The sequence below is a fragment of the Pelodiscus sinensis genome, chromosome 2, assembly GCF_049634645.1.
Source record: "Pelodiscus sinensis isolate JC-2024 chromosome 2, ASM4963464v1, whole genome shotgun sequence".
Classification (NCBI taxonomy): domain Eukaryota; kingdom Metazoa; phylum Chordata; order Testudines; family Trionychidae; genus Pelodiscus; species Pelodiscus sinensis.
In genome coordinates, this window is record NC_134712.1 from 197,298,942 (window position 1) to 197,311,545 (window position 12,604).

The 12,604-nt window shown below is 40.6% G+C and overlaps 1 protein-coding gene across 4 annotated transcripts in view; it reads left to right on the plus strand.

The window, feature by feature from the left end:
• The window catches only part of HNRNPA2B1 (heterogeneous nuclear ribonucleoprotein A2/B1), a 20,113-nt gene extending 8,569 nt beyond the window's left edge, over nucleotides 1–11,544 (plus strand). For 2 of the 4 annotated variants that reach the window (XM_075922177.1, XM_006138377.3), the window contains exons 3-11: nucleotides 1,310–1,456; nucleotides 2,122–2,332; nucleotides 2,669–2,770; nucleotides 2,860–2,940; nucleotides 3,777–3,839; nucleotides 4,797–4,916; nucleotides 5,139–5,261; nucleotides 8,796–8,878; nucleotides 9,034–9,519. In XM_075922177.1, the coding sequence (XP_075778292.1) occupies nucleotides 1,310–1,456; nucleotides 2,122–2,332; nucleotides 2,669–2,770; nucleotides 2,860–2,940; nucleotides 3,777–3,839; nucleotides 4,797–4,916; nucleotides 5,139–5,261; nucleotides 8,796–8,857 (909 nt within the window). In that variant the 3' untranslated portion in view covers nucleotides 8,858–8,878; nucleotides 9,034–9,519. Of the gene's footprint in view, nucleotides 1–1,309; nucleotides 1,457–2,121; nucleotides 2,333–2,668; nucleotides 2,771–2,859; nucleotides 2,941–3,776; nucleotides 3,840–4,796; nucleotides 4,917–5,138; nucleotides 5,262–8,795; nucleotides 8,879–9,033; nucleotides 9,520–10,193; nucleotides 10,325–11,192 lie in introns of those variants that run through there. The other 2 variants (XR_012901989.1, XM_006138378.3) reach the window with 2 other exon arrangements.
• The last annotated feature ends 1,060 nt before the right edge of the window (nucleotides 11,545–12,604 follow it).

A 12,604-nucleotide genomic window follows, 5' to 3' on the forward strand; every position in this document is an offset into this window, starting at 1 on the left:
CGGCCCTGGCTGGCCTCCACTTCCTGTTGTTGTGGCTCTTTGGTCCTATTGGACCACAGATGTCGGACCAGAGAGATTCAACTGTAGAAGATTACTATTGTGAAGTATGTTGAGATATTTAGAATTTGCATTGAAAGTATAAATTGGTGAGTACTTGCAAAATCCAGATATGAGGCTATTGAAAACAGTCTTGTCTTTGCAGAAGGTCCACTAGTTAACTTTGTAATAACTACCCATCCAAACATAACTAACAGTACTGTCTTAATTTTTTCACAACTGTGTGTATCTTCCTGTATATTGCCTTATTTTAAGAGACAGCTTTGTACATAGTGTTAGGCCTAAGGCTGCCCACATGCTCCCCGGCTTTTCTCCCCGTCTCCCTGGTGTGCTGGTCTCCAGCAGACCAGGAAGACGCGGAGCAAAGCCACGGAGGATCCAGGCGGCGGGACCGCGGTGTGTCTCGGTCCGCTGCCCATGTCTCCCTGGTCTGCTGGGGAAGGGGGGGGGGGGCAAGCTAGTACGGCCCGCCCCCCTCCTCCCCCCAGCAGACCAGGCGTTTCTCCGGATGCCTATGGTAGAGCAGCTGGGGCGCTGCCGGTTGGTCCCGCAGCACCACTCTGGGCGCTACTGGACCAACCCAGCAGCACCCCAGCTGCTCTGCCCCAGGCGTCCCCAAGTCAGCCGCTGCTGAAACTTACCAGCGCTGACTACAGGAAGCCCGAGTTGCTCTGCCCCAGGCTTCCTGGAATCAGCCCCTGATCAGTTTCAGCAGCAACTGACTTGGGGACGCTTGGGGTTCTTAAGTTGAATCTGTATGGAACTGGCGTCCAGATTCAGCCTGTTGAAACTGATCAGAGGCTGATTCCAGGAAGCCCGGGGCAGATCAACTCTGCCTCGGGCTTCCTGTAGTCAGCCGCTGGTCAGTTTCAGCAGTGGCTGAATCTGGATGCCAGTTCCGACTTACATACAGATTCAACTTAAGAACAAACCTACAGTCCCTATCTTGTACGTAATCCGGGGACTGCCTGTAGTGGCATAGCTTAAGCACCACAGCTATGCCCCAGTGTAGTAGACCTACTATTAGATGTTACTAATAATTTTATCTAATGCATTTTTAACACTGTATTTTTGTGTACTTGTGGCCCAAATTGTTGGTATACACTGATTAAAAACCAAGTTATGGCTTTTGTAAAACTAGGACATTTTTTTAGTAAGTCTGTCAAACTGAAAATCAAATCTTGCTTTTATTTAACTGTAGAGCTAATATGAAATATAGTGAATTGGTGAAACTTCCTGACTCTCTTTGCAGGTAATGAGGGATCCTGCAAGCAAAAGATCAAGAGGATTTGGTTTTGTAACATTCTCCTCCATGGCTGAAGTTGATGCAGCAATGGCTGCAAGACCTCACTCAATTGATGGAAGGGTAGTTGAGCCAAAGAGAGCAGTCGCCAGAGAGGTGAGCAAAGTGTGATGAGATTCCAGTGCTCTAATTTTTCTTGGAATTAAGAGGCTCTAGTTAGGGGTAGGTGCCTTTTTTCCTCCTTTATCCTTTTATCACTTTTTATTAGCTTTACAGCAGTTCACATGTAGAGGTTGACTTGTACCGGTTTGAATTTAGAACGTGCTTGACAGAAGCCATTTCTGCTTCTTTAGGTTAAGTGACTACACTGTTGGTGGGAGCGTAAATATTAAAAATTTAATCCCTACTGTTGTAGGTTGAATATCCTGGTCAAACTAGATGCATCGGGGGCTTGATGGTCTTTTTGAGACTAGAGATCAAGGATGGGATTCTGGACCCAGTGAAAACAATGGGAGTTTTGCCAGTGACTGTGGGGCCAGGATTTCACTTGAAGTTATCTTTCTAGTAAATAGAAACACAAAATTTACAATTTTCATTCTTCAGCATAGCCTATTTCCCCTCTCATTGTTAAGAGCTATTCCCATAGCAACCAGATGATTGTAAAACAAAATTGACAGAGGCATTCCAGATAATATGATTTACCCAAAAACTAAATTCATTTCTGAGAATTTAGATTCCTAAGTTAATTATCTTGGTAAAGAGTCTGTATACACTCTTCTACCAAAGTTGTAGTTTGAAAAAATATTTCAAATTCTTTGAAGGAATCTGGAAAACCTGGTGCTCATGTTACTGTGAAAAAGCTGTTTGTTGGTGGAATAAAGGAAGATACTGAGGAACACCATCTTCGAGACTACTTTGAAGAATATGGGAAAATTGACACTATTGAAATAATTACAGACAGACAATCTGGTAAAAAGAGAGGTTTTGGCTTTGTTACATTTGACGACCATGATCCTGTGGATAAAATTGTATGTAAGTAAACTTCATTTCACAATTTCATCTAACAAGTGTTACATAAGGTCCTGATATAGAGAACACTTAAGCATGTCTAGGTAAGTTTGAATTTAATTGGCTGGCTTACATGCATAAATGTCTGTAGGAACACAGCCTTTGTTTTGAACCTTTGATTTATAAATTTGAATGCATGTAACAATACTACCTGAAATTATCATGTGATCTTTTAATTAACTCTCTGATTGGCATTGCAAAAAAGTGTGAAAGAAAAGGCAATTTTAGCCATTCCTGAGTTACATTTCAGAAACAATGTTCACTGTATGTAACTTATTCTAAAATATTTATGAATTACAGTGCAGAAATACCACACGATCAATGGCCATAATGCAGAAGTAAGGAAAGCTTTATCCAGACAAGAAATGCAAGAAGTTCAAAGTTCTAGAAGTGGAAGAGGAGGTATTGAGTTTCACTCTGTTTTTAGGTTCAGTTTTTAGGTTCAGTTTTTATGTAATAAAACAATTAATAGGCATCTAAAATTATTTTAGGTAACTTTGGCTTTGGGGATTCACGTGGAGGTGGTGGCAACTTTGGTCCAGGACCAGGAAGCAATTTCAGAGGTGGCTCTGGTAAGAATGCTTTTTTTTTTTTTTTTTAATTGAGTTTGCTGTGTCAATTACTACCATCTACTGCAGCTTTGGCAATAGAAAAGGCTAACAAATGTCTTAAGCTGATCTTAGTGATTAAAAATGAGAGTATAAATGTCTGAAATCAGTGTCTTCGAGCTGTTCAAAACACAAGAACTAACTTTATTTTGAGTATCAAGTCTTTTATTTAAAGTGGTATATGTTCCCTAGAATGGACAAAGTAACAAAGATTGCTAGAGTAAATTATTAAAATTTCAGAGGGGCTTTTAAGTATAAGTAATTGAAGATGGTCAAGGTAGCAGTTTCCTCGTTGCCAGTTAAAGTCCAAAAATACAATTCAATTTTGTATGCCTTTTTTAGTGAAAGCTGCATATTTTTGGTTCAGGGTGCATATGTCTGAAATTCTAAATTAAAATTATCCCCCCAAAGAGAGCTTGGAATGTAAGTAATTGTATTTTTTACCCCCTAAAATAGTTGTGGGTATCTAAAAAATCTAAAGTGATCTATCATCAGAGAAGGTTTGTCACAGTTTGGAGAGTACAGATGTGTTTTTGAAAGTCATATTTCAGATGAATACATTAGCTTATAATTATCAAATCTTCCCAACACACAAATTATGTAAATACAGTATTTGACCCTAGTTTTTGAAGGGCCATACACAGCTTCTGCTTGGTACTGTTTTTGTACTTGAATTTTTTTTAAGAATTATAGCTTGTCTCAATTTAAAAAAAATCTTTACCCATTTTATTCATAATAGTGAACTGGAATTAACTTTTATTATTTCCGTACATATGAACTAAAACAAATGTTTCCAACAGATGGATATGGAAGTGGTCGTGGATTTGGTGATGGATACAATGGATATGGTGGAGGACCAGGAGGTTAGTGTAGGCTAGTAGATTTTTGTACCTTCTTATACTTGAAAAGGTCATTTTCTCTCTTGCTTTTTTGGCTGTCTCACTCATGTTTCTCATTTTGAAGTATATAATACTTTTGCCCCACAAATCAAAGCATGTAGTTAGTTCTGATGGCTCGTGCTCCTGTACAGATTACTCCCTTGTGCCTGAACCATACACTGTCTTCACTTCAGCAAAAATGTCTGGCACTGAGTTTTTTCTCTTCTACACTATTGTTTTGTTCCTTTATGATTTTATGCAAAAAGTCTATTAAAACAACTGGTAAAGAAAAATAGTGACTTTTTAGAGACTTGGTAGATAGTGTAACTACTAAGGATGTTAAGTATTGTGTAATTGACTAATTGAATAGTCAGTAGGGTGGCGCTGCCCCTTTGAAATGCCTGCCACCAGGCTCCAAGCAGTGCTGCCACTTTGAAATGCCATGAGGATCCTTACCCTGGGCTCCATGCAGTGCTGCTGCTTTGAAGTACCCTTCTCTTTCTCCTCTCCTTGCTGTCTATGGGATAGTCAGCAAAGGGAGGAGGGAAGCGAGTAGTTGACTAGTCCTTAACATCCCTAGTAACTGCAGCTCTATGTTGTTTAGCAGTGCTTTCTTAAACTAAACAGCATTATGAAAATAAGAATTTATTTCAAGAAAAGCCATCTTTTTAGACTTGTAATTATCATGTGTTGGTGGTAATTGTTTTAATCCTTAGGCAAAAACTGCAGTCAGGCTAAACAGTTAAGGGAGAGTACTTAGCTTTAAAATGACTATTATTTGTATAGATTGCCCTTCAAGACTTCCTCTTGGCCTTTCTGGCCTTCAGTGGAGTGATACTGAAGAAAAGTAAGATCTAGGTCTTTGTGTGATCTGAGGAATAGTAGACTGAGTTCTGCTAACGTTTATAATGTAAAGTTATTTAAAGGCTTATTTCATAATAGGTGGCAATTTTGGAGGTAGTCCTGGTTATGGTGGAGGAAGAGGAGGATATGGTGGTGGAGGACCTGGATATGGCAACCAGGGTGGAGGCTATGGAGGTGGTTATGACAACTATGGAGGAGGTAATAAATGCTTTAAAGCAAATATGACTGTTTAGTTTTGGACTAGACTGAGCAAGAGTATTGACTTGAACATTTTACTTCAGTGTTGTCAGAATTAGTGTGCCATTTTCTGTGGTCAGGGAAGAAAATAATTTTTCATTGATTAGTGCCTGGATTTGTTCTGTTTGTAATAACGTATGTGCAGTAATTGTAACAATTAGCCTTCTTTTGTCAATAATATAGGCAATTACGGAAGTGGAAACTACAATGATTTTGGAAACTATAACCAACAACCCTCAAACTACGGTCCAATGAAGAGTGGAAATTTTGGTGGTAGCAGGAACATGGGTGGACCATATGGTGGAGGTATTGTATATGTCATGGGTTGAACTGGGACTAAACTTTTCAGTGTTCTGATACTTCGTAGTGGCTGATTAACTTGTATAGAGAATCGCTGCATATCTGTTTTGTTCTAGGGATGTTAAATATTGGTTATTGAACAGTCAACTAATCGCATGAATTCTTATCAGTCGACTATTTTATAGTCCCCGAGGGTGGGGCCAGCAGCCACTGAATCAAGAGGCAGCAGCACGGGGTGGCAGCACCCATCTATGGAGGGGGTTGAGCTCCTGGACCCAGCATGAGCCAGAATTGAGCCAAGTTGCCTGGCTCCTAATACATTTTAAATGCAGAGCTGCAACAGGGGGTAGGTCCCAGACCTGATGTGATCCAGGACTTAGCTGGGCTGCTGGCCAGCCTGCTGAAAAATTTGGGTGTGTGGGCAGGAGGATGTGTGTAGTCTATAGCATTAACCTATAAGCTTTTGCTTATTGATTAATCAGTTAATTGACTACACCACTATGTCCCTATTTAGTTCCACATAATCTTATAATTTCAGTGCCATTGTGAGCTGAATTCTAGAGCCAGTAAGCAGTGGTTATCTCTTAATGCATCCAAACAGTATGGTTTCAAACAAAGTCACTATTTATTTGGTGTGGAGATGAGTTTTCTCAGTGCAGGAACAGTTAAGAGGATTTTGTACTTTGAGCAGACTACTGAGTTCATGCCTGACCCATGTGAAGTTTGTTTGGGGATACTAACTTTGGTGGGGATACTAACTTTGGTAAAATGTAGTATTATATTTATATTTCTTCCTGTTCCCTCCCTAATTTTAGTGTTGGTAGCTTTGGCAAAGGCTATCCATAAAAAAAAAAAAAAATCATCTTTACATCTCTATACCAGTGGTTCCCAACTGCCAGACCACAACCAATGCAGTGTGGTGGGTTGCTCACTAGGACCCAGCAGCAGTGGACAGGGACTTGGGGAACTAAGGCTGTGCTCAGCCCCCACATCGAAGTGTTGTGGTGACTCAGGGATGGAGCCTGGCCTCAGAGTCCGAGTGGGGCCTGCAGCCAGGAGGGGGAATCTCCATTAGGGCCAGTCGTGCTGCTCCCCAAGTCCCTGGGCAGTGCCTCCAGACTGGCCTGGCCCACCCCTGCTCCAGAGTGGGCAGTGCTTGGGAGGCAGATGAGAGAGACGCGCCCCAGGGAGTGGGCCCCCCGGGCTGTTCCTAGCAGAGTTGGCTGCAATCCCTGCCCAGGTACCAGGGAAGCTGCTGCCAGTTCTCAGCATGTGCAAGGCAGGGGAGCCAGTCCTGGGGGTGTCAGGTATAGGCATGTTAAATATCAAGTAATTGAATACTCAGTGCATTTTGCATCTACTATTTGATTAGTCGATAGGGCATCTCTGCCTTTAGAGTATAGCAACAGCCCTAGGGCTGTTACACTTCAAAGGCCAAAGCTCCACATGGAGTCCAGGGTCAGCTGGGGACTCCCCCTCTGACCCTGGACTCTGTGCAGAACTGCTGCTTTGAAATGGAAGCCAGGCTCTTCTCAGCACTTGAAAGCAGCAGTGCTATGTGGAGCCCCACTCCGGGGGGGGGGAGATGGGGCGGGGGAGTCCCCAGCTGATCCTGGGTTCCACACGGTATTTCAAAGCAGCAGTGCTGTGTGGAGCCCGGGGTCTGGCCCCAGACTCCACATGGTGTGGCTGCTTTTAAGTGCCCCATTCTCCTTCCGCCGCGCCTCTCTCATGGAGGCAGCAAGGGGGCGGGGGGAGCGACTAGTCAACTAGCCTGTCAACTACCTGATAAACATTTGCTTATTGGATAGTCGACTAGTTGTTCATATTCCTAGTCGGGGGGGGAGGTGGCAGATAAGGGGGGGAGGGGGATGCAGGAGGCGCGTTGATGCTTAAAGGCAGATGGGAACGGGTGCAATGCAGGGAAACTCTGGGGGCATGGTCACAGGGAGGGAAAAGGGTGGGATTGGTAGTAAGAGCATTCTGGGGTGAGGAAGGCAGATATACGGGGCAGGGGTTGTATCTCCCCCATCTTCTACTATACAATGGCAGTTTCCCTGCCCCATATCCCCACCCCATGGGGCAAGAGAAGAAGGGCAGATGTGATTGGTGGTAGTACCTGGGCACCAGCTCCTATGCCCTTGACAGAAAGTCAGTTGCTAAATAGGGTACCCCACATGCCCCTTGTCCCTTTGAGGGCCACTCCCTCTGCAGGCACCATTCACCCTTGGGGGAGAGGCTGCCCCACCCAGCAGCCATAGGATAATTCTTTCTGTGAACTTTTTTAGTGTTGTAGATATCAGCAAAGTCTGATATGTTACGTGTTGTCGGTGTGAATAGATGCGATGTAAAATAACACGTGGCCTCTTAAATTACCATAATGAGTATGCAAACAAAATGTTACCCATCTACCAATTTTATGAATGCATTTGCTGGTCCATGGTATAAAAAAGGTTGGGAACCACTGTTCTGCACATTAGTTAGAACAGGGATAGGGGACCTCTGGCCCAATCCAGCCCATGGCAAGTCTTTGCAGTGAGCAGGAAGCCATGAACCTCTGCAATGTATCAGAGGTGGCAGCAGCACTTGGTGGGAACTGGTGCACCACATGAGCTATCTTAAAAGAAGTCTTCCAGTGCTGGGAAGCTGGCTGAAATTTTTACCAGTTAGTTACTCATTTTCATGCATTTTAACATCCCCACTGGCTGGCAGCCAAACTCCACACCCTAAACCCATAACCCTCAACCCACTCCTGCAATTAAACATCCTCTCACATCCCAAACTCCCATTTACCAAGTCAGAATCTCCTCCCAGAGCCCATATTCAAGTCCTGAACCTGCTTCTGCATTCCAAACCCCTTGGTCCCAGTCAGGAGCCCTCTCCCACAACTTGAACCCCTCATCATGGCAGAACCTCCTCCCCTGCCACAGGGTTTGTGTGGTCCACAACTGACATTATTCTGTGGCTAAGTAGCCCTGGACAGATAAAAGGTGTCTGTCCCTTCCCGCTGCCCAAGTTGGAGACCAGTATGAATAAGTTGTTCAATATAGTAGTAATTACCAGCATCTCACTATTCCACTAAACTTTATTCTTTCTCTCTCCTTCTTTCATGTTAGGGTCATTATGTTTCTTCCTGTTTTGGGGAAGGGGTAGCAGCTTCTGAGCAGTTACGCTTTGATGTGGAAAGCATGTAAAGAGAAATTTACCTTAAACTATTTTCTGCAAGGTGTAGTGTGGGTGGATTGCTGTTGCCCAGTTCATTCATATTTGCAGGATCAGGCCCAAGAGAGCAGTATTAATTTCCTTATTTGTTTAAACCTTAGTCTTTCTGCAAGAATTTTGTGTTTTCAAAATGTGATTATCATGGCAATTCTTGAGGTAATTTCGGAGGACAGTGATAGTGCACACTACCTTCAATACACAGCTATGTTCTTGTGAATTGAATATACATCTTTTATGTAAATATACGGAAAATGTGCTTGCATTTAAAAAATAAAGAAGTTTTAAATGTTCTCTATCCTGTTATTTCCTCAAATGCAGGAAATTATGGTCCAGGAGGCAGTGGAGGAAGTGGGGGATATGGAGGGAGGAGCCGTTACTGAGCTTCTGCAAACTTACCATGGGTAAGTATCTTTTTTTATAAGTGTTAATTGCAGTGTTTCATGAGACTTAGCTGCAGGAGTAAAAGCTTTTTAGGATCATATTATCTTTCCTTTAAAAATACCTTAGATGGATAATTTCATAACCTATTTTTTACTCTTTACTTCTGTTGAAACAGGCTTCACTGTATAAATAGGAGAGGATGAGAGCCCAGAGGTAACAGAACAGCTTCAGGTTATCGAAATAACAATGTTAAGGAAACACTTATCTCAGTCATGCATAAATATGCAGTGATATGGCAGAAGACACCAGAGCAGATGCAGAGAGCCATTTTGTGAATGGATTGGATTATTTAATAACCTTTACCTTACTGTGGAGGAAGGATTGTAAAAAATGCCTTTGAGACAGTTTCTTAGCTTTTTAATTGTTGTTTCTTTCTAGTGGTCTTTGTAAGAGTGTAGAAGCATTCCTTTGATAATGTTAAATTTGTAAGTTTCAGGTGACATGTGAAACCTTTTTTAAGATTTTTCTCAAAGTTTTGAAAAGCTATTAGCCAGGATCATGGTGTAATAAGACATAACGTTTTCCTTTTAAAAATTTAAGTGCGTGTGTAGAGTTAAGAAGCTGTTGTACATTTGATTTAATAAAATAATTCTAAAGGAAATATTGTGTAATTATAGACTTTTTTTAAAAATATTGTAAAATAAGGCAAGGAGTGGGTAGTATAAGGTCCCACAAATAATACAAAGTTGTTGTTGTATATGTAAAATTAAATGCTGGTCAGAAAAAGTATGTTGTCTGTAAATTATCAGGTTTAAAATATCTAGATAACTTAAGGGATATCTCTGCAAGGAGAAACACCTTTTTAGATCTTTTAGATGCTGCTTCTTCAATGGCAAGGAAAGGAAATATCCCCAGCGAGGTACTCTTCCAGGGACACAGGTCTAGTACAAGAGAACTCTTGAAAACGGCACTAAGTTCAGCCAGTCTTAAAAAGCTGCGCTGTATTTCTGCAAAGGTTTAACTACCGTAGTTTTAAGGATGCCAACGAAGGCTGAGGGTGTAGAGCAAAATAGTTCTAAGCTTCAGTTAAACTTCTTTAGGTAAGATCTTATTTACTTTTCCTTTCTTAATGTTCCAAAAACAAGAAACTAATACTATGACAGTCTCTTTCAGTATAGTGGTTATCATATGTAGTTTAACATAGCAATGAATTGAGTTAACCATTACCAACTGAAGAGAATTTTGTGAACTTTATTTTTTTTCTTGTATAATTAAATTTTGACATTGTCTAAACATTTCAGCTACTTAACATATTTTTTTCCTACTGGAATCTAGCTTTGATATGAGCCATGGACAAGCATAGACTGCTGCTACTGTACACTGCTACAGTTGAACAAATGAGACCTGCAAGTGTCCATTAGTAAAGTTTTGCAAGGGTTCCATACCTGGTGGTGGTAGTTAAAATGGTAGGTCACAAGTTAATTAAATCATGAAACTTTGTTTACACTTTGCAACCTTTTAGTTTTCTTGGGATTTTGATGTTTACAACTGCAATGAAGGTAGAGCAGTTGTACTATTAGTCTTATGCTATTACAAGTGAAATGTACTGCATCTGTGTATACTGGCCTCTTGTTATATAGTGCCTTACTTGGGATCCTTCAGAACGTAACTTCTTTTTATGACCAGTTTGAGAAGTAGCGAGGTTAATCTGTTTCAGCAAAAACAACAGTTCAGTGGGCATAAGCAATTTGTGAGTTGCAATAAAATTAATCTTTTTAAGGTCCTATTGGACTCCTTCCTTGTTACACTTTTTTAATATATTTTAGGGATTTTTTTTCTACAACTGAAATGCATCTACATCGTAGTAATGAATGTGGCACCACCCATTCTTTATTGATGCGTAGTATTTCTCTAAAAGGGCAAGTCAACTTCAGCTGTAACTACAAGTGGGAACTTTTTTTACACACACTTTTATATATATAAATGGAATTTGGCTAGGATACTGTTTCCTACTTTTTAAAAATGTCTTACAGTTAATACATTTTAGTGCCAGATTCTGTAGCCCAAAACCATTCCAGTCAGAAATATTTTACACAGTAACATGCTTCTCAGCATGTGTAAATTGGTAGAATCTAGTCCTTTATGGGTTTTTTTGGTTTAATTGCCTGCAACAGGCTGCACACCTGAAGAACCTGCATTCAGCTAACCAAAGGTGTATTCCTTTTGTGTTCTGCACACTATTGAGTTGTTTAATTTTTTAATCTGTCCATAAGTAAATGGATAGACATACATGATAAACATCTTCAGATACACTTTATTTTTTTTCTTTGGCAGGAAGGTGCCATGCTGCAGGTAACAAATGAAGAAGTGGTCAACCACAGACATGCTTCAAGAAATAAGAAATTCTGTACCATCAGAAAATAGTTGCTTTTTCTGGCTTCATTAAAATTCTATAGGTTAAATGAATCCTGCAAATAAAACATCCTCAGTTAGTACAGGTTTCTGTAATGCTGGGTTTTTAAAAATAATAGTAATAACTGTCTGTAAATCTCTTGAATAAAATTCAGGGCTGGCTAGGAAAAGCAGACCAATAATGTTATGAAATAGCAAAACTTGTGAATAGAAAGATTACATACATATTTTTATAACTTTCATAGCTTTAAAATAAAATTTTATACCACAGTAATTCTAGTGTAATGATTGATAAATTTAATGTGTATTGATAACATTAAAACACCGTTAACATACAACTAAGTTGAGCCTTTGAGACCTTTAACCTCAAGGGAGGTTAAAGTTTTGACAACCATATTGATATAACTTCCATATCTGAGTAATCAACTTTTTTCTCTGCTGGGAGATACAGCACTACACATTCAAGAAGCTACTTTGATTTTTGGACAGCTTTTGTTTTTCACAAGTGCTTTTTGGCTGCAATATTTATCATGGTATATGAAAGTCACCGCTCGGTTAACAAGTTTTGATTAGTTTTCAAACAGTGGAGTCTCATTTAGAAACAGATTTCACATGTAAAATGCGACGCATAATATTATAAACTTTTACATGCTTTCTCCCCAGCAGTACAAGAGCATCATTTCAGGAGCAGCGGGTGAAGAGGTAAATTACTGTGGAGTTGGGGGCACCTTTTATCCTGCCTCAGGCTCAGCTGCTTGGGCTCAGTGGGACTTCCTCTTCCTTTGTGAGGAGGGAAATCAGTTTCACACAAACAGAATGGGAACTGACTGGCTAGGAAGGAGTACTGCAGAAAGATCCTAGGAATCATAGTGGACCACAAACTAAATGAGTCAATATTGTGACACTGCCAACAAAAACATGATTCTGGGATGCATTAACAGGAGTGTCCATAAGCAAGACACACAAAGTGAGTCTTCCACTCTGCTCTCATTAGGCCTCAGTTGGAGTATTGTGTCCGGTTTTAGGCATATTTCAAGAAAAAATTTGGAGAAAGTGGAGAATGTCTAGCAACAAAAATAATTAAAGGTCTAGAAAATGACCTGAGAGAACTGAAAGAATTGGGCTTGTTTAGTTTAGAAAAGAGAAGACTGAGAGGGGATAACTTGAAAACTGCTATCTAAAAAGGTGTTACAAGGCTGAGGGAGAAAAATTCTTTTCTCCATAACCTCTGATGGGCCAAAAAGCAATGGGCTGAAATTGCAGAAAAGGAAGTTTTTTAGGTTAGACATCAACCACCCTGACAGTTATGAAGTTTTTCTTAAACACTGGAATAA